Source organism: Hylobates moloch, unplaced genomic scaffold, assembly GCF_009828535.3.
Source record: "Hylobates moloch isolate HMO894 unplaced genomic scaffold, HMol_V3 SCAFFOLD_12, whole genome shotgun sequence".
Taxonomy (NCBI): Eukaryota; Metazoa; Chordata; class Mammalia; order Primates; family Hylobatidae; genus Hylobates; species Hylobates moloch.
The window spans coordinates 70,632,868-70,655,402 of record NW_026652287.1 but is presented as its reverse complement, the minus strand read 5'-3'; the positions used below and the strand labels follow the sequence as shown (position 1 = coordinate 70,655,402).

Sequence of the window (22,535 nt, the reverse complement as noted above, 5' to 3'; positions counted from 1 at the left end):
CTAACTTAAGCAAGACTGCAGAATTAAGATTGTTTCCTGGAGTTTGTTGTAAAGGAATCTCACTAATGGTGTAACTGAGTTTGTCATGTAGAAAACACCCCAAGGATGAATAAATCTGATCTATGTCCAGAGTGGCTAACCTGGGCACAAAGGCTGTAATAGTGGCACAAGATTTAGAAAGGCAAAAACAAACAGAAACTGAGGGGAATGTCCAAAAATCAGTCAAAGCTGAGATCTAGTAGATGTACAAGTAGGATTGCCAGATAATATACACAGCACTCAGTTACATTTGAATATCAGATAAATAACAAATAATCTTTAGTATATTACGAATACATAGTATGTTATCATCTTTGTATTATTGTATATTTGGGATACACTAAATATACTGAATTATACTAAAAATTGGTTGGCTATTTATCTAAAATTATTTAACTGGATATAATGTATTTTTATTTGCTAAATCCATCAACCTTATGCATAGGGTACTTTGCACAACCCTTTGTATCTCAAGGAAAGGATGCTTTATAGCCAAGATTATTTTGTTAACTTTCAGAAGAACTGCTGATATTTATATCTTGATAAATTATAAAAATACCTTTTCCAGCTTAATCTTCTTTTTGTGCCCTCATCTCCCTCCTCTTTACATACATTATCATATGAAATGCACTAATCAGTTGAAATTGGAATGGAAAGGAATGAGACTCAAAAGGGGGCTAAGTAAGGCAGACCAGAACAGGGAAGATAGGATGATAAATAGCTTATTTAGGAGACCTCACCTGGCACATAGTAGTTGTTTAATAAACAATTGTTTGAATAAATAACCAGTAAATGAGTAGTTAAAAATAAAAGCCTCGCTTTCCCAGTCTTTTAGCCAGAAACTCTTCAAAGGCACGGTTAGCTGATTATATAAGATTTTGTGGGGTTTTCTATCCCATAAAACTCTAGTGCACTATGGAGTTGATGGAAACATCTAAACATACCACCTCAAACCATAATTTACAGAACTTATCAGTGCTTCAAGTGTGCTCTAGGGTCTTGCTACACAGTGCAGCCCAAAAACCAGCGACATCAGCATCACCTGAGAGCTTGTTAAAAAGGCTGGCTCTGACCATCTCTAGTGCATCAGAATTTGCACATTAGCAAGATCCCCAGGAGACGGAGGGCACATTTTAAAATTATGGCTAAGTGAACCTAATTCATGAACCAGTATGTTTTTTTTTTAATATGAGCAATTCAGCCTTGCAGAACAAAGCTATAAATTAATCCCACCAGCTCATAAATTATAAGTCAATTCTTTGTTCTTCCAGAAGACAGATAGCTTAGAAAATACAACAGTCTCATCATTTGTAACTCACACAGTTGGATTAGAAACAGTTTGCACTGTGGCTAACGAAGTGTCATTACTTTCCAAGGAATTGTCAATCTTTGTAGTAAAGTTAGGCAAGTCATGAACGGTGATTCTCAACCTGGTATTTTGTTTAACACCCGCTTTGAGAAGCTGATAAAAGCTATGACAGTACCTCACAGAAGAAAAGTATACATCCACATATACATAGAATGGTGCACAGTTTTTGGAGACTCGTGGATTCCCCTGAAGCCAATTCAGTGACCCCCCTAAATTCTCATAGAATAGGTTTAATTCCCTTTTCTACACAGAGCTGGGTTTTTCTCTGGCAGCACAGTTTCTACAACTTTCCTTCCAGATTATAAAATTGATAGATGGATAAAGGATGGGTGAATTGGACAGGACAAATGAACATTGTCACACACTCAAAGTATATTTGCTTTTTCATATAACTGAAGCTTATCCACATGCCCATTATTGAAAAGGCCCTCTTTTTCTAAGTAAAATTGATTTTATGTGAAGAATTCATAAAACATGAGAATAATCTTTGCAACTATCTTTTCTTTACCTCAGCTGGCCTGGGAGCAGAAGTTTCGGTGAGGAGCACTAGAAACACAGCCCCACCCCAGATTCCCACTACCTTTAATGCAGTTCCAGATAGCCTGGAACGCCTTATTAGGAATACCACCGAGGCCTTCATCAGAAATGCTGCAGAAAACTACAGCCGAAGCAGCAGCGAGAGGCAGCATCCCAATCTGCACATGACTGGAATTACAGACACATCATGGGTTTTGTCGACTACTCAGCCCTTCTCCAGCACCACTGAAGAGGTAAAAGGAGGGGGTGTGTGGAGTGTGGTCTGTGCACGTCTCAGGAGGCTCATTACTTGAAAAGACTTGCTTTTAGGCTGGGCGCGGTGGCTCACGCTTGTACTCCCAGCACTTTGGGAGGCCGAGGCGGGCGGATCACGAGGTCAGGAGATCGAGACCATGGTGAAACCCCGTCTCTACTAAAAATGCAAAAAAATTAGCCGGGCGTGGTGGCGGGCGCCCGTAGTCCCAGCTACTCGGAGAGGCTGAGGCAGGAGAATGGCGTGAACCCGGGAGGCAGAGCTTGCAGTGAGCCGAGATTGCGCCACTGCACTCCAGCCTGGGCAACAGAGCGAGACTCCATCTCAAAAAAAAAAAAAAGAAAGAAAGAAAAGACTTGCTTTGCTAAAAATGCCACTGCTGCAGTAGGGGATTAGGCACTCTCACTCTGTGTCCTGGCTGCTAATTGTACAGGAAAGCATTTTGCATAATGAAAATATTTGAAATTGACTCAAAATTTCTATGTCCTTATGAGATGCAGATAATTAGGCTGCCATGGCATAACTGTATGTTGGCCATATTTTCTGAACCAAAGTCAGGGTTCATGGTGTTACACATGTCCTGAAACCAGAAAATAGAAATTGAAATCAGTGCCCTGCAGGCATCCCTGCGTATATGTCATAATTACTTAAGCTCTAAAGGAAGGGAGAGAGTCTAAAGCAATGGCAGATTCAAGAATCACTATAATTGATTCAGGAGCACAGTAAAAGATAAACAAAAGTCACATACCACTTCCACATCAATACTCTTGAACCACCTCCACAAAGTGACATTAGTCAAATGACTGAGAAGCAGGGTGGCACCATCACAGGAGTCTGTTCAAGTAGTGATTCTGCTTCAGGTGTTCATCTCTTTGGTTTTGCTTTCCTTGCAGAGTTTTAGTCCACCATTTAGGCAATACGTGTAATTATAGCACATCAAAAAAGCTAAGGTTCCACTGGCAGACTTCAGCTTTTTCCTAATAAACAACCCAAATCATTTATAGAAGTCATATGACTTCACATCCATTTAGCATTCTGGTATCTTTTGCATTGTGCAGAATTTCACATTGCATATGGTTCCCGGCTGGTGAGCACATGTTTCATTATTGATCACAAAACAAATATAGCCAGTACATTGAATAACTCATGGGACTTTATTTTTGTCTCTACTTTGCTTTTGCTATAAATCTTTCCTGTGACCTAGTTCTTCCTTCACTTCTGAATAGAAGTTAGAAAAGCCCCATTACTTTTCTGGACACTCTTTATATCACTTTAAAACTCAATACTTACTCTCAGTTCATTAACAAAAATACCAACTCCAGGAAATAACATGAACTCTAAATTTGACTTAAATATTAGCTTCTCCTCTCCCATCACCCCACCCAGTTTGGGCTTAAAGCAGGGAAAGGGAAACATGTCCAAATTCTCTCACTCTCCGCCAAGCTTTTCACCCACCTCTCCTAGCCTGATAATTATGGTTTCAGATCTGTCTGAGCTTGGAAAATGGGAAAGGAAGACAGGAAATGGAAGCAAGAGAGTTATGACTTAAGGATACCATCATCAACTGGCACTGTGCTCTCCCTAAATCTCCAGCTCTCAAACCCTTTCAACCACTGACATGAGTGAGAGATTCACCACTTACATTTTTTTAACTAAACTTTTTAAAAACTTTTGTTTAAATTTAGTTGAAGTTGCAATTACAATAGTAATTTTCTTACATGCATAGATTGCATAGTGGCAAAGTCAGGGTTTTGGGAGTACCCATCACCCAAATAACATACATTGTACCCACTAAGTAATTTCTCATTATCCACCCTCTTCCAACCCTCTCATCCTGAGTTTTCATTGTCTGCCAATCCACATTCTATGTCCATGTGTACACATTATTTAGCTCTCACTTAGAACATTCAGTGTTTATGTCTGACTTAGTTCACTTAAGATGATGGCCTCCAGTTCCATCCATGTTGATGTGAAAGACATGATTTCATTCTTTTTCATGGCTGAATAGTATCAACACTTTTGAAAATGAATGTTTCTTGAGGGAGCACCTCCTCATTGTGGCTGAATGTGCCTAGCCAAAACTTCCATTCTAACATGAGTTTACAAGAGATTTTATTTATATCATAGCTTAAATACATGTAACAGTACAGAAAAAAAAATTAAGTGTGTCAAATAAGAAAAATATTGAATAAAAACTATTATAAACATTTATCTGCCTGAACACTAAAGGGTTGTCTTTTAGCAAAAAAGAACAGTCTCCCATTTTTGCCTAGCTTTAACCATTGTGAAACACAGAAGTCCAAGGAGTAGCTAGGCTCTGCTGCAGTCAAGACTCCAGGACAACCAGTTCCAGAGCTCTGCAGACACAATACACAGTGGGCCAACCCAGCACTGTGTTACAGAGCTCACATGATCCAGCCCCAGACCTGGGCTTGCAGCTTTGGATCATGTAGCCTTTTTCTAGAGTGAGATTCACTGCAGTGTTTATATGAGCTCCCAGGTAGGGTGTCAGAATGACTATGCATCCAACTATGTCATGTTCCAGTTTTTTTCTTGAAGCTTAAGCAAAGTTTTAACTATGTCCTGGAAAGCTAATGTGTAAAAGCTATGCTCTTTCAAAAGACAGTTTCTACAGTTGCAGCTCTCATGACTCTAACGCCTTAGACTGGGCATCCCTGAGGGGTTGTTATTTGATTTAGCAAGAGCTTTAACTTTATAACAGTCCGTTATAAACAGCTGTGGTTAGATTCTTTGAAAAGTAAAAATGAGTCACTTGGGCTATAAATTGCCCGTCCCTTGAAAGTAATGTCAAAAGGTACTCTGTCTCAACAGAGGATGCCTAGAAAAGTATAAGAAAGGAGTAAAATCATTTGACTTAATTGCTTGGAATTGTGTAAAAATAAAATCTCTATATGTCCATTGTTTTCCTTATCAGACAGCATCTGGTTATGATGACTGATGGGTTAGGGTTAAGGTTCACTTGCATGACTAGCAGTCAGTGCTGGGTGTAGGCTGGGGAGTCTGGGTTCTCCTCCGCATGGCCTCTTATCCACTAGTAGGCTACACCAGCTTCCTTTTCATGATGATTTAGGGCAGCCTCACCAGAAGTCAAAGGCTACAAGCCTTTTGAGGCCCAGCTTCTGGAACCATGCAACATCACTTCTGCCATATTCTACTGATCAAAGCAACTCTCAAACCAGGCTAGATTCAGGGAGTGTAGAAATAGATTCCATTTCTTGGTGGAAAGAGCTGCAAAGTCACATTGTAAAGGGGCGTGCATATTGAGTGGGAGGAATCTGTGACCATTAAACAATCTACCATAGTATCATCATTATCATTATCATCATCATCATCATCACCACCACCACTATCTCTGTTTTATAGATACCCAGCTGAAACTTAAAGAGGAACTTGCCCAAGATTAAATGACAAGAGAATAACAGACCAAGAGGAGTAAACACACACACACACACACACACACACTCTCCTAAACATCTAGTCACCTAGTCTCTTACATAGTGTGCCTGATAATAAAGGTAAATGCCAAGGAGGACATGATTTGAAATCCAGCAATCACTCCTCTCTAATACTACTGCAAGATTGTCCTATGTTGACTCTTGGGGATCAGAGTATTCCCTGCCCTTCTCCTTTTCTCTCTCTCTTCTCACATCCTTACCTGCCAGTGTGAGGGGTCTGACTTTGGAAGTTGGTATACTTGGGCCAGCACTTGACCTCAAAACTCTGTGGTGCTCTCTCTCTTCTAGCCCCCAACCCTGAGCAGGAAATGAATTAACACATATCATAGGCCTAGAGTAGTGCCTGAATGATAGTAAAATAGTATTTAATTAATGTTAGCTGCCATTGTTGTTATTGTCACCTTTATAAATAGTGTTATGTGGATTGCGTGTCTTCTCAAGGACAAAATCAGTAGAACAGGAAACTTGTCTATGGTATGAGTCAGGAAATACTTTGATCAATTGTTCTCCAAGTATGGACCCTAGTCCCAGAACTTATTAGAAATGCAACCACTTGGACCCTATTCTAGACCTAATAAATCAGAAGCTGGGGCTCTGTGTCAGAGAAACCTGGCTTAAATCCCAGTGGTGATATCTACTAGTTACTCAAGTCCCACTCATTTCTTCTTTAACATAGGGATAGTTATGGGTACTCACTCTGCCTCATAAGACAGGATTAAATTCTGATTAAGTAAAATGTTTTCGAATACTGGCTAGGCCTGATGCAGTGGTTTACACCTGTAATCCCAGCACTTTGGGAGGCCGAGGTGAGCAGATCACTCGAGCCCAGGAGTTCGAGACCAGCCTGGGCAACAGGGCAAAACCCTGTCTCTACAAGAAAAAAAAAAACTACTCAGACATGGTGGTGCATGCCTGTGATCCCAGCTACTGGGGAGGCTAAGGCAGAAGGATCATTTGAGCCCAGGAGGCCAGGGCTGCAGTGAGCTGTGATCACGCCCCTGCACTCCAGCCTGGATGACAGAATGAGACCCTGTTTCAAAACAAACAAACAAAAAACAAATAAGAACACTGGCTACACATGATAAATATTCAATAGTTTTAGCTATTCATACTAGCTTCTCCTTGTTCCTGCTTCATCATTCCTACCTTGCCTTCTTCACAGGGTGGTAAAAACCAGATGAGTCAACATATTATGTGAAAATACTTTGAAAGGGATAAAATGCAGAACATGCATTAGAAATGTTACTGGCTGGTTCTGATACTGCTAAATATCTCTAAATCTTTCCCTGCCCACCCCTCCTCGCTCCGGCCTGGGAGAAGGATTGCATTTCCTCAGTTCATGAATAGCCATTGTGGTACTGGTCTGGGCTTTCACAGTTTTGTGTTTCCTTCTATTTGGCCTTCAAAGAGATCACAGCCCAGTGTGAGTCTCCAGATAAATGAGGAGGCAAATGCAGAAAACACCCCACCCCTGCAAATGCAGAAAACTCCACCCCCTGCAAGTCTGGGATAACCTCCTATATTGGGTCACTTAAAGTATGCAGGGGAGACACCCCACTGCTACCACTGTTCCGTAGCCAGAACTAAAGATGGGAAAAAATTCCCCTTCACTGAGGCAAATGCCTGGAGGGAGGAGGGCAAAGAAGTAGTGGGGGGGAAAAAGCAAACCATCCTCTGATTACTCGTCATGACTCCTAGATTGACTAGTGTGAATGAATACAATATAAACAGACTCTGAGACTGCTGATGCTACAAAAACGGCCACTTGGGGAATAACATATTGTGGGGAGGATACGTTTCAAAAGACCTTAATTTATAATTAGCATCATTCAAGCCTAATTCTAACATGGACTACAGTTTTCTTAATTTGCCAGTTAAAGTGGACTGCCATGTGCCAATAGCATAAAGATGGTCTACAATTCACTGGACCCCACCAGCCTGAAAATCTCAAGGATTTTTATTCTCTTTCATTTTCTTTTAGTGCTGGGTGATTTGCATTGTTTTCCATTTTGTGCACAAAAAGACCATGTTGCTATTTTGTGAACATATAGTTAACCCTTGAACAACATGGTTTTGAACTGTGCAGGTCCACTTATACGGGGCTTTCTTTCAACCAAATGCAAATGGAAAATACATTATTGGTGGAATTTGAAACTCAGGTAGACAGAGGACCAACTTTTGTATATGCAGGTTTTGCAAGGCCAACTATTTTACTTGAGTATGTGGAGATTCGGTTATACATAAGGGTCCTGGAGTCAATCCACCCCCATACTGGGGGATGACTGTATAATCATATGCACATAAAATACAGCCATGAACAGAACACATGCATTGAAATGGGCCCTTTAACATGACAGTATTTCTCTGCCACATTGGTCTCCCTGGGCAGACGAGTTCTACCCTAGATGAGAGTTGATGCAATGGGGAGAGAGAATGGCAATGGGAAAGCAAAATGAGATCAAAAGAGAAGCCAGGACGTGCTGATTGAGAGGGGAAGCTTGTGCTGCTTACCATTGGTTATACATATATCAGAATCACCTGGGAAGCTTTTGAAAGATACACATTCTAAGATTCCACCTCAGACCTATATCAGGATTTACTGAGGTAGGACCTCAGCACCTAGTGTGTGAAAATCTGCCAGAGTGGTTCTAATGTGCAATCAGGTTTGCAATCCATTGGAGAATAACTGAATAATCAGTCTGTTAAGAAAAACACTAAAGCAGAAAAAAGGAGAAAGTATTGTTGGGGATATACAACCTAAATCTAATCACAAGGACATCAGATAAATTCAGATGGAGGAAGATGCTACGGAAATAACCAACCTGTATCATTTGAAAAGGCCAATGTCAGAATGGTCATTTTAAAAGACTGAGGAATTGTTCCACATTAAAGAATATTAAGAGGCTGAGTGCCGTGGCTCACACCTGTAATCCTAGCACTTTGGGAGGCCGAGGCAGAAGGATCACATGAGCCCAGGAGTTTGAGACTAGCCTGGGCAACGTGGGGAGATCCCATCTCTATAAAATAAATAATTTAAAAAATTTAAAAAGAAGATTAAGACACTGACAGCTAGAAGCAATACAGGATCCTTGGGGCTGGATGTAGAGAGAAAACAAGCCAAAAAAGGATATTATTGAGATCATTGACAAAATTGAAATATAGACTGTGGATTTAAGTATATCCATTTTGAATTTCCTGAATTTGATAACTTTATTGAGATTGCACACTTAATTCAGGATATATGCAGCCTATTCCCTCCACCCATAATTTCTGTGGGTGACTGTTTTTGTTTTCCTTTTCTTTAAAGCCAATGTTATCATAAGCCATGCTTTATTTGTCTGCTATCCTAGGGTTTGGTAATAAATGTTTGCTAGCTCCTAAATCCATAGTGTACAGCAGCTACACCCATACAGACTGCCCCATTGCAAGCATTACTGCCTCAACTGGGTTCATCTGGGAGTAGACTCCCTTCCGAGGGTGGGGTGGTAGGAACTGTGGTGTGAAAGAAGATGCAGCAGAAGTGCCTGAGCGGAAGAGTGGCTCGCTTGCACTCACATCTGGTTATAAGTTGTTTGGCTGTTTGTAGTTACAAAGCTATAACAAAAGCTATGTAAAGCCCATTTCCTTCAAATTAAAACAAAATAAAAAGTAGGGGAGGGGAAGAGGCTGATAAATAGGTGTGGGAAAAAAAAATACCAGGAAACCTTAGAGATGTGTTCTAGAGAGACAGTGGAGCCTGCTGTTAGAGACGTAACCGGCACTCCCACCCCTCCCTTGCAGTATTTAAAAAAAAATCTTGGCTGGTCCAACAGACTGAGCAGCTGTTAAATGTCTTTGGGTGTTGATCTACTGAAGAGTTTCTTGGGTATGATTTTAGGTACGAGATTGGAAGCAATGATAATTTATGGTCATTTGGATGTTCTCAGAAAGGCGAGTTCTCAGTCGTGAACTTTGTCATTCTCTAATTTTACCGAGTGCTCAGCATTCATTATTTATTTTAATGTTATTCATAGAATATTATTATTACTAATAGTCATGAAACTTAATATTTATTGAGCCCTTTAGACAGGAACTGTACTATACATATGACATGCACCTTCTCATTTAATCCTTACAACCGCCCTCTCCTAATGCTTCTATTATTTCCATTTTCCTGGAGACCTGTGATCTAGGAAGTTTAGCTAGAAAAGTTCCTTCAAAAATAAGTATCTCAGACTGTCTCTCTAAACACAAAATAGGATGGTCATGGTTTTTGGCTTTAAACTACTTATCAAAATAACATTTCTCTACATTTTAATGCATCACACCTGCTGCAGGTTAAAATTGCATTCACTTTTGCCAGAATTTACTATTGAGCCCTTCGAAGTAAAACTCAAAAGGATTTGCCATCTTGTAGTTGTTTTTAATTGACACATTTCCCTGATTGCTATGCTTTCTTCTAATAAATACCTGGGGGGAAGCCTGGAGTGAGATTTGCATAACAAAAGTACCTCCTAGGAGGAAAGGTATCAAACTGGCCTTATGTCTAACATGTATTAAGTTTGCTACATGTTGATCCTTTTTGCTTAAGTAGTCACAGTTAATTTTTTTTTTTTTTTTGAAATGGAGTCTCGCTCTGTCACCCAGGCTGGAATGCAGTGGTGCGATCTCACTTAATTCTTAAAGAGGAGCTATACATATCAAAATATGCGTATTATATATTGTAAAGGTCACCAATTCACTTAAATAATACATTCTAAAATTGTTCTTCTAAGTCATCTATGTAGTTTTCTTATAAGCAAAGAGCTCAGTAAAATTTATTAAAAAAAAAATTTTAAACCAAGATCTCATTAACTCTCCTGAATGTAAAATGATATCAAGTACAGGGTTTAGGGTATAATCTGAGACTTTGTTCAGAATTTGAATAGCTCCTTCTCATGAACTAGTACTGGAGGGCCTATTAAAATGCAGAGGGCTCCATTACTGAGCTCCATCCCCAGGATTTCTGATTCCTAGGTCTGTGGTGAGGCCGGTAAGTTTACATTTCTAGCAAGTTCTTAGATGACGATAATTTGAGAGCTACACTTTGAGAACCACTATTCTAACGGGTACTGCCTCCCTCCTCCTTCTCCTTTTCCTCCTTTCATCTTCTCTCTCTTCACTTTTCCCACCGTTTTCTCTTTGTCTTCAAAATCAATCTTCTCTTCTTTTTCATTCCTTTGCTCTTCCCTCTTTTTTCTCTTCTCTTTCCCCTCTTCCCTTCCAGGATAGTATTTAAGATTCTAAACATTCATTCTAAACATGGTCCAGCAGGACCAACAGGACCATGTTTAGAAGGACTTGTTTAGGATATTTATTCACGTAACAATATTTACTAAGCTGACATGAAGATTCAACAAATGTTGGTTGAGACGATGAAAATCCCTGTGCAAGAAGAGCAGGACAGACACAGATTCTACTCTAACAGAAGCCTCCATATGACCAGGAAAGGCAGACAGCACACAAATACATAAATGATTAGATTATTACCAAAAGTCATTGCCCTGAATTAAACAAATGGCCACTGAGATGAAGAATAATAAAGAGATAATTTCTCCTTGTGAGGTCAGAAAGGGACTGGCCCCTTAGAGGTGTGTTGAAGCTGAAACCTAAAGGACTAAAGACTGCCAAACAGAGAGCCTGGGGAGGAGTGGCTGAAGAAGAGGAAATGACAGGCACAAGAGCTCTAGGGCAAGTCAGTTCCATAGGCAGGGGTGGGGGAGCAGAGCCTCCAAAACCTATACCAGAGCCCGGCACACAATAGGTGGCTAGTCAATGTTTGCTGAATGAAAGTAAATGAATGATCAGACCCAAAGCAAGTGGAGAATAAGAGGCGAGCAGGAGGGAGGAAAGAAATGGGCAGAGGCCAGGTAATAAGGGGCCGGGGTAAGGACCATGCATGGCCTTTTAGGTCATGGGTGATGGGAGTGTGGATTAACCTAACCAGTCTACTCTGCCCTCCCCTCATCCATCCAACACCACTGCCCCCTCATCCCCATGTCCGCTTCAAACCCCTGTCCAAAGTAACGGTTCTCAAACAGTGGCTCCCAGACCCCCTGATGACCTATTGTATTATTCAACATCTATGTTCGTAATGTGACAAGATTCATGCTTTTAGCCATGAACTATAATTAATAATTTTTTTTTTGAGACAGGGTTTTCACTCTGTTGCTGAGGCTGGAATGCAGTGGCACAATCTGGGCTTACTGCAACCTCTGCCTCCTGGGGTTAAGCAATCCTCCTGCTGCAGCCTCCTGAGTAGCTGGGATTACAGGCACGCACACCGCACCCAGCTAATTTTTGTATTCTTTGTAGAGGCAGGGTTTCTCCATCTTATCCAGGCTGGTCTCAAACTCCTGGACTCAAGTGATCTACCTGCCTCAGCCTCCCAAAGTGCTATGTTTGCAGGTGTGAGCCACCGCACCTGGCCAATTAATGTTTTTAAATTGCTATGACTTTTTTTTTTAAGACAGCTGCTTGTTCACTCATGTCTAATCAAAAGCGGCCCCACCCTTCCCATGTAGTCTGGGAAAGGTTTCCTGGTGGCAAGGAAGAAAGCTTGTCCCCTGAAATGGTACAGAGTGGCTGATTCCAAATTTCTGGAATGCAACTTCTAATTCAAATAGTGTCCTTATGTAGGACAAGTAGGCTCAAGAGAAGTTGAGGAATTCCAAACAAAGATGAGAACAAAAACCAAAATGAACCAATTTATTTATACTTTGCCCAGTAGTTTCAAATAAACTCCTCATAGAAAAGATGGTATCTGGAAGCTTTTTTCAGTCCTATACTTCCTTGAATATATTACAATTTTCTTGGATTTCTCATGTTAAGTTTTGTACTTTTAAAAGGAAAAATGTAATCGGTAAAAGCCTGAGTTTAAACTCTTCCTCTTGTTTCATAGTATGCTTATGTTTATGGGTTATTTAGGACTCACTAATCATTTGGGAGCTCTGCTGTCAGCTTTAAGGTTCTGCAAGCACATTAAAGTTTGCAAAGGTAGTTTAATGTAGTTGTGATATTATTTATTCATAATAGCTATGTGGTGTATTTAGAGTAGGTATTATTCCAGTGTTACAGTTGAGGAAACTACATTGTTATCTAAATACAGCAAGAGAAGAAAAACATAATATTGCAAAGGAATAAAACTGGGAAAAGGCTTCTGTAAAGGCTGAGAGCAGCCAGAGCCTGTAAGAAGGCTTGCAGTATCTGTGGAGGGCAGGAGGGGACCCCTGCCACTGATGAGGCTGACAGGTATGCCAGGCTGTGAAGAGCACTGAACTTGGGCACAAAATACAGAGTAAAAGTTCTTTACTCTGCAGGTGACCTAGGCAGAGAAATAGGGAGTTTTTTTCCTTCCCAGAAATACACAGATGTCCTAGGTTTGACCTTCTTCGAGTGTTTGTTAACTTGAAAGGATTTGAAATCTCTGGTCTGGCTGTAGATTAAAAGTCCATAGAATCTCTCGACGGGAAGAAACTTCATTTTTTCAGTAAGAGGTATTTTTAAAAGCATGTTTTCTAAAAGAATTGAAGCAGGCCAGGCATGGTGGCAGACGCCTGTAATCCCAGAACTTTGGGAGGCCGAGGCGGGTTGATCACTTGAGGTCTGGAGTTTGAGGCCAGCCTGGTCAACATGGTGAAACCCTATCTCTATTAAAAATAAAAAAAATAAAAATAAAATAGCTGAGTGTAGTGGCACACGCCTGTAATCCCAGCTACACGGGAGGCTGAGGCTCAAGAATTGCTTGAACCCAGGAGGCAGAGGTTGCAGTGAGCTGAAATCGCGCCACTGCACTCCAACCGGGGTGACAGAGTGAGAATCTGACTCCAAAATAAATAAATAAATAAATAGAATTGAAACAATTTTCACTTTTTTCTTTTTCCTTATTTTAACTTTCCTCAAAGTAGAAACAGTAGATATAGTAGACAATAACATAGCTTTATGTATAGCCTATTTGAAAAAGAAAGGAATATGCCATCCTTCCCGCTGATTTGAAAATTAGAATGTGGAATCTCATTTCTTTTGGCAGTTGTTAGGGATGGTGCTCCAAAAAAGCAATCAAAAATTATAAAACTTGTTGCATATTTTGCTTTTATCACTTGTGTACAATTAAATATTTTTGCTCTTTAGTTATTGGGAGCTTTTCTAAAATCAGTTTTCAGATAAATAATCGTTTGGGTTCTGAAGCAGTTGCTAAAGGGCATACATTTAGGGCTGAACACTGAATAAATGCCAATTTTTCTTAACTTATGGAGAGCTGACTATCAACAGTAGTTTCCACAAATGAGAGTTTACATGGCTTTCTTCTTTAGGCTGGACAGTTAGGGATGAAATGGCTTTAACTACTGGATGATAAAACTGTTCCGTTGTGGGTTGAACACTTGGTAGTGATTGTATTTGTGGTTAGCACTATTTACATAAGATTTAGGGAGAATACAAACCTATACAAGAGAAAAGGGAAAGTGATTGGGAGAAAAGAATGGTCAAGCTGACAATCCTTTTGGGGTCTTTTTCTCTTGCTAGTGTCAGGGGATGCCACCGGGACAAATGAATGCTTTGAAGTGAGAAGGGCAAAAGCTCTCTAATAAAAGACTTCAGGAAAGAGTGCAGGCGACCTGGGGAAATATGCTGCGGTCAAGATGTATCGAGGAACAGATGAAGAGTAGGAAAGAATACAGAGGAACCTGGTAGAGAAGCAGGGCGGCAGATGGACCCCCCGGACGTGTGGGCGGGGCCCACATCTGGCCCCTTGGCAGCCTCAGGCGTTGGCTCCTCGGGGCTCCCTCCCTCGCCGGCGCATTGTTCCTTTGCCGGGAGACGAGGAAATTGCCTTTTGATTACGGAAGTCAGCGGACGGGGCTGGGGCGAGGCAGCGCGGGTCAGAATGGCAGCGTGGGAAGGGCGGCGCGCTGCCTGTCCCCGCCGCCTCTCGCGTCTGCAGCCCGCCCGGGGCGGCAGGAGCAGCAGCAGCAGCGGTGGCCGCAGTGGCCCCTACGCGTCGCCAGCCCCGAGGGAAGCGCGCTGCGCCCGCGGGGCGCGCTGAGCGCGCGCAACAGGTGACCCCCTGCCCCGGCCCTCGGGCCGTCCCACGTCCAGCCCCCTCAGTTTCGTCTGGATCTTAACTACTGAGCGCAATGCTGAGCCATGGAGCCGGATTGGCCTTGTGGATCACACTGAGCCTCCTGCAGGTGAGTGGCCTGAGAAGGGGTCAGAGCCGATGCACCCCCTCCCCGCCGAAAACCAAATTCCCACTCCACTTCCTCGTCTATCGTGTTGTGCTTTGGAGAGGGAGGTGGCAAAATTTCTTCTTCTGCCTTAGGAAGAATGATCCTCTGGTGAGCCCCCAACCCAGAATGACAGCTTATCCGGCTGTCAAAGCAAAAAGCCGCCTTCTCTCTCCAGCTGCTCTCAAGGGACAGCAGCTAGGGAGAAAGTTGCCATCCACCTCCTCCTCAAGCCTCTTCTCTGGCCAGAGGGCAAAAGGACTGGCTGAGGCTAGGGACAAAGGATAAGTAGAGGGGAAAGGGTGGCTTGAGGAGCTTGCTGTGGACATGTCCCTGGGCAGTCCAGACTGTGGACTTAAACTGTTGTGTCTGATTCCTTTGCAGACTGGACTGGCGGAGCCAGAGAGATGTAACTTCACCCTGGCGGAGTCCAAAGCCTCCAGCCATTCCGTGTCTATCCAGTGGAGAATTTTGGGCTCACCCTGTAACTTTAGCCTCATCTATAGCAGTGACACCCTGGGGGCCGCGTTGTGCCCTCCCTTTCGGATAGACAACACCACATACGGATGTAACCTTCAAGATTTACAAGCAGGAACCATCTATAACTTCAAGATTATTTCTCTGGATGAAGAGAGAACTGTGGTCTTGCAAACAGGTAAAGGATGACAGGTGTAATTGGATGGCCGAGCCACTCGGGGTTGGGCCCTGCCTTTTCAAGCTGGTGTTTCATTTGAGTAAAAAAATGAAGGTAAAAATACCTGTGAAGATAAATATTGACAGAAATGTCTGGTTTCCTCAGATCTAGCCAGAAGCAGCTTGGTGGACTTTCAGAGACTCCCTTAGTGCTGAAAACAGCCAACTAGCCACTGAAAGGTTCGGGGTGGGGTGCAGGGCGGTCAGCAAAGAGAAACTTTGGGCTACGGAGGGAATTTTTTAAAGTGATGTGGTTTAAGCTTCCATTGCATTAAATTCTCAAACCCTGGAATAATTTTAAGTAAATGTTTTTAGAATAAATAATAGAAGTACAATATTAGGGATATGCCTTTCCTCGACTTAGTTTTATTTTTAGAACTGTACATAAAATCTGCAGGAATAGAATGGAGCCATTCATCAGGGAAAATTAGAAAAGTCTCTTGAAATGAGGATATGAAAATTGTTTTGTATCTCTTGAGTAATAACCCAAACAGCATAGTATCAGAGAACGTCCTTTGATTACAGCAATTATTTTCCTTACACTTTTGCTGAATCCCTCCATGTGGATATGTTTAGAGTTTGCCTTTCTTGCCTCAGTTTTCTTATCTGTAAAATGGGAGTGTTAGACTAGGTCATTCAAGTCCAAGTTCTTACCAAGTGCTCAACACTTAGGTATGGGCTGTCATGTACACTACCTCATTTAATCCTCAGAGCTACCCTCAGACATGCTCTAAATTCTTTAACAATTTTCATGTTTTCTGACTTCATTAGTCTTCATTATCTCTATTTGTTGCAACGGTGAATCCTTACCTTCATCCAGAGATTCAAACATATCTTCTTATGTTAAAACTTTAAAAGTCAAATTTAGAAATGTGTTACCCTTACTATTCTTTCACATTTCAACCTGAAACAGGATCATTTCTTTTGCTACAGTTCTTTAAAGAGGTGTGAGAACTTTCAGTCCTAAAGGCAGGTGCAGCAGTTTCAGAGAATTTAACTGGGCTCATGTAGTAAGTCAACTAGATATTAATTATCTTTTTTTTCAAAGAAAAAATCAAAATGCCCAATTACATCACTTAACTTACTTCAGATGAAACTTTTAGATAATATCTGAGATTTGCAGCATCTTAAGTTGAAAAGAGAAGTCAGTTGTTAAGAATCTGGTGGTTTCTCTGACTGGGCGCAGTGGCTCACACCCATAATTGCAGCACTTTGGGAGGCTGAGGCAGGTGGATCAGGAGGTCAGGAGTTCAAGACCACCCTGGTCAACATGGCAAAACCTCGTCTCTACTAAAAATAAAACAAATAAATAAATAAAACATTAGCCAGGCGTGGTGGCAGGCACCTGTAATCCCAGCTACTTGGGAGGCTGAGGCAGAGAATTGCTTGAGCCCAGGAGGCAGAGAGGCCAGATTGTGCCACTGCACTCCAGCCTGGGCAACAGAGGAGACTCTGTCTCAAAAAAAACAAAGAAAAGAAAAATTAATCTGGTGGTTTCTAATATGGAACCAGAGAGCCTGAAATAGACCACATAATTAGAACATTTTACAAAAGTTAAAAGGCTGGGTTTTTAGTCCGAATGTTGTTGGTTTCTTAATATTACAAGATAGTTCTTATAAATACTCATATCGCTAATACTGTGAAATACATAACATAGAACTTACAGATGTGTTAATTACGTTTGGAAAGGCATCTGGCCAACTAGTGTATGTGTTCAGTGGAGCAGAGCAATTTGTAAAAGCAGGCTGAGCTTTCAGAAGTTTGTTAGAGAAAAGATTAAGACCTTTAAAAAGCCAGAATATGGTTGTTTAAACCAGACGATTTACTTTTTGGAAAAACAGTAATGGAAAAGGACTCACTGTGGGTGTAACTAGTTAGAATAGGCTTTGAGTTTAATTATGCAAGTAGGTATTTCAAGTCCAGAGGCATTTCTGAAATGTAAGAAATACTTGCATTTTATTGACCATGCTGAGTAAAACAAGACTTCATCAGCATCCACAATGTGCTAGCATTCAGGGTTCTCACCGTTTTTCTTAAAGAGACACACTTTACTTGTCTACAAATATTATGAGCTTCATGATAAATGTGAAGCATGAAAGTTGCAGGTGGTATTTGCATAATGATAAATTTCCTACATTTATTTGTATGATGGTTGTTTAGATTTAAATTACTTTTTTAAATAAGATATTTTAAAAATTGTTTCAGGGAGGAATTTTTTAGTTGGTTGTTATTTATTTGTCGGTAGTTCTTTCTACATTTTAAGGACATATGTGAACTCTTCACTTAGTTAATACAAAGTACTAGTATTCCCCTATGTTAATTGCTGAGCTATAGAGATGAGATGCATAAATCATATTTTACTGTTATTAAAGCAATGCCAACTAGTATAATATTCAGACTCAGACAAACTTCAAACAAAAAAGTAATTGAAAATATCTGTGCTTTCTTTATTCTATTGTGCCTATCTTATCAGTCTAAAACAAAATAGAATGAGAGCAAGACATGATTTCGATAGAAATATAGTTGTTGCTTAGATGATCTCTATATCATTCCAAATGTGACCTGCCTGATTATTTTTCATGATAAACTGTCTAAAATAGCTCATTATTTTCATATCATGTAGACATGACCTTAAGGATAAAAAAATTGAATTAAATGGGCAATATCTCAGCAATAGTCATTTTCCATTCCAGATTTAAAATCAGAATCGAAGAACATAATGGATTTAAACCCAGTTCAGTGCACATGTATCAAACATAATACTGTTGGGAACTATGCCAGGTAGTGATTAGTAAGCTTATAAAGATGACTAACAAAAAGTAGTTCCTGACCTTGTTGTCTCATGCAGAGGTGAGAGACGGTTATGATGAAAGTGGCAACAGAGCTTTATCTCATCTTTTCTGGATGAGGACTTTACTCTGCCTCATGTATGCCATGCTTTCATAACCACAGGGGACAAGATAGTTGGCAATTCTCAGGTTTATTTGGTCATTAAACGGTCAACACAACAGGAATATCCTTTGAAAGCCAAAGTATTTAGTGTGAACTCACCAGAAATCAGACAATGAACATACCAGATACGGAATAAGTTGGCATTTTTTTTTCACTTCTTGTAGAGCTCTTCTTAAACTTGGCACTTTTGAAGACTGTACTCAGAGTCTAGAGCAGAGGTTGCAAGCTGGTAGCCTCTAGAGATAGCTAGGTGTCTAAATAATAACTATGTTGTGTTTGGCTCATGTAGTGTTTGTGAAAACATCCAGATTATTTCACCAGCACTAAAAATTGAAAATTCACATTAAAACCCAAATGTGTGGATTCTCTTAAAATTTTGGAAGATTTGGCAAAACTGTGCCTAAAACTCTCTAGAGCTTACTTGTGGCTTCTCCTTTTAGATACCAATTCACTGGAATACCACTTCATTTATTTCCTTACCTGAATGCATTCTAAAGACATTTGAATTTGTGACTTCTACTTTGTGGTTTTCACTTGAAAATTTTAGGGAGCATTTATTTGTCTGGCAATAAGAAGTAGGTTTTCAGTACTTAAATGGCATCTAATACATGGTAGGTGTTCCATAAATACTGATTAAATGGATGGATAGATGTATGAATGGAAAGATGGATGGTGGTGGATCTGGGCATGGATGATGAATAGAAGGAGAGAGAGAGAGAGAGATACCAATGTATAGATACAGATAAGCACGTAGATGTGAATGAATGAAATTAATATTTTAGTGAGAGAATGTACATATACTAAAAATATGTTCTATTCTCATTGGATTATGGGTAAATTACAGAGCCCAGGGAAGAGGTGTAGTGGTAGATAACTTTACCTGTAGAAGTAATATTTTAAAAGCATTGTCCCTCTTGTTAAGTCAGTTTCAGCAACTTATTAATCAGCCTAGAAAAATAAAAAACAAAATTCTCAAATGATTTTAATTATTTTAATATGGCTAACTTATTTGTCTTTAATAAAAAACATTTTAGGAACTTTAATTGTTGAATCACCATATCAGCTATTATTTCCACTTTGAAATGTTGCTTATTGTATTGGTTTACTAGGAGTGTCTTAACAAAATACCCCTGACTCTGGGTGGCTTAAACAACAGAAATTTATTTTCTCACAATCCTGGAGGCTAAAAGTCCAAGGCAAAGGTGTCTGCAGGTTTAGATTCTTCTGAGGCCTCTCCTTGGCTTGCAAATGGCACCTTTTTGCATGTCCTCATATAGTGGTCCCTCTGTTTCTGTTGTCTGTCTGTTAATGTCTTCTCATAAGGACATCAGTCATATTGGCTTAGGGCCCACTCTAATGGCCCCATTTTAACTTAATCACCTCTGTAAAGGCTGTATCTCCACATACAGTCACATACTGAGGTACTGGGGTTTAGGGTTTCAACATACAAATTTGGTGGGGACACAATTCATCCCCTAATACTTTTATAGTTTTAAACATAAGCCATCATTTCTTAATAATATCTGTAGGTTACCTGCATCGAAATATCTTGCAGAGCTCGTTATGAAAACATATTCTTGGTTTCTACCCCACATGGAAAGAATTAGAATTTAGAAGGAATAGAGCTGAGGGAATCTGCATTTTAAACAAATATCAGAGTGAATCGATGCACACAAGTTCAAGAACTATTGACATAATTTTTCTATTATTTGCTGGCATTAAGATTTTGATATGATTCTTCTTAATGCATGATCAAATAATGCCTAAGAGTATTTATTATCTTTCCCAGGAAGAGAAGAGTACTCTAATATTTGTTTTGTGCTTCTTTAAAATTTTATTTTATTTTTTAAATTTTTTTCAGATAGGATCTTGCTCTGTTGCCCAGGCTGGAGTGCAGTGGCACAACCACAGCTCACTGCAGCCTTGACCTCCCAGGCTCAGGCAATTCTCCTGCCTCAGCCTCCTGAGTGGCTGGGACTACAGGTACCCAACACCACGCCCAGTTCGTTTTTTTAATTATTTGTAGAGATGGGGTCTCCCTATGTTGCTCAGGCTGGTTTTGAGCCTCTGTGGCCAGCCTGTTTTGTGCTTTTATAGCATATAAAATACTACCACATATTATGTTTAATTGGTTACAGTAAGAAATACATATTATACTGACCATCTATAGCTTAATTTTATTCTCATGGCAACTCTGTGGAGGGGGTATTGTGAAAGGGCAGTTTGCATAGAGACTAAGAGTTGAGTTTTGAAGGTAGACTGCCTCTACCGCTTACTAGCCACGTTATTTTGGGCAAGTTATTTAACCCTTCCAGGTCTGTTTCCAAACTTACAAAATGGGGATAGTATAATAATAACTCATGGGGTTGTTACGAGGTTTTCATTGGTTCATACATAAAATCTAGAAAAGCTTTTGTCACATATGAAGTGTGTAGTGAGTTTGCTATTATTACTTCCGGGTTGGAGATGAGATTGGTCTTCATAAGAATTAACTGACAATGTTTACATATTCACACAGCTAACATACAATAGAGTCAGAACTTGAACTCTGGTTTACTGGCTCCAACTCCAGTATTCCTTCCACTACTCTGTGAAAAGGATATTATTTTTAAGTTGGCATTAGCTTTTTCAAATTACCACGTGTTGTTTTATTATTTTTCAAGTCAACTTTTAAAGAGGACCAAATGTCTTATAAAATATTTTAAATATCTATACTTAGCATACACAAAAATAGAATAATGGTTAAATATGTTTTAGTGTGAAGCAATTGTGAGTCACTATTGATCTTTGATTGTGTTGAACTTTTGGTGATGACTTCAGTATTTTGCAATCAGCCATTTACAGTTCATTTATTTCAGGAATTTTAAGGTCAAGCCGAGCTACCTATATGGAATGAACCAGCCCAGTTCTCTGAAATTGGTCTTCCTTTATGTGCCTAGAAATATTTCTCTATTAGTCTGACTTCTGTTGGTAGGCATGGCACTTTACACATTAGCTAGGAAGAAATAAAATCTAATTTGTCTAGACAGAATGAAAAAAAAAAAAAAAAAAAAAGAAAACTGTTTGCCCTCCATTCCTAGATGCCAGTTTGCTGGAATCCCCCTGGGAATAAAAGATAATATTATACTTTTCTAACCTGGTAGGAGAAACAAATCCCATTCTATATGTATGAATGTATATAAATTAAGATGCATATGTACCCCTAAACATATAATGTGAAACTAAAATGAACACAGTAAGTATATATCTAGGTTTGCAGGGATTTTTGTTTTTGATATTGTGTTTTCTTCCTTTTATATGGAAAAACTCAGTACCTAAAAAGGTAAAAAAGAATAGTATAATGAACTACCATGTACTCATCACCTCCCTTCAATAATTACCAATTTATGACCAACCCTGTTTCATCTATATCCCCACCCACTCCCCCACTGCACATCATTTTGATACAATCCAAGTCATGATTATTTCATTTCATTTGTAAATATTTCAGTCTACATCTCTGAGTGATAACCACAATATAATTATCACATCTAACATTAACAATAATGCCTTAATACCTAGATGTCCAGGTTTGGAAGTACATAAGACAGCTCATGAATTTCTACATAGGAAAGCTTTTGGACAGCAATCTGATTAGAAGAGGGGGCCGGGGACTTCTCTGTATATTGCACTTATGTAGCATTTTAGATAATATTGAAAAAGCCTCAGTTATTGATATTAAATAATTGGGCTGGAACTACTGAAGAATATCGTGGGGATGAGGGTGCATTAATCTCGTTAAGTTGTCTGGGTGCCCTCAGTGCTCACATGGTTCTCTAATATTCACATGGTTCTCTAATATTCACTAAAAGTGAGTTTCTCATTTTAGATCTAGTGTATACAGATGTTACATTAAATGCACAGCAACCTGATGTATTAGCATAATATAATGCATCATCTTTAAAGTAAGCCAGAAAACTGACTATTGTCAAACA

General features: G+C 39.9%; 1 protein-coding gene across 3 annotated transcripts in view; it reads left to right on the top strand.

Annotated features, from left to right (window-relative positions):
- Positions 1–22,535, top strand: part of PTPRB (protein tyrosine phosphatase receptor type B) — a 123,636-nt gene that overhangs the window by 12,941 nt on the left and 88,160 nt on the right. The window contains exons 3-4 of one of the 3 annotated variants that reach the window (XM_032170731.2): positions 1,922–2,178; positions 15,301–15,571. In XM_032170731.2, coding sequence (XP_032026622.1) covers positions 1,922–2,178; positions 15,301–15,571 — 528 coding nt within the window. Of the gene's footprint in view, positions 1–1,921; positions 2,179–14,616; positions 14,881–15,300; positions 15,572–22,535 lie in introns of those variants that run through there. The other 2 variants (XM_032170733.1, XM_032170732.2) reach the window with 2 other exon arrangements.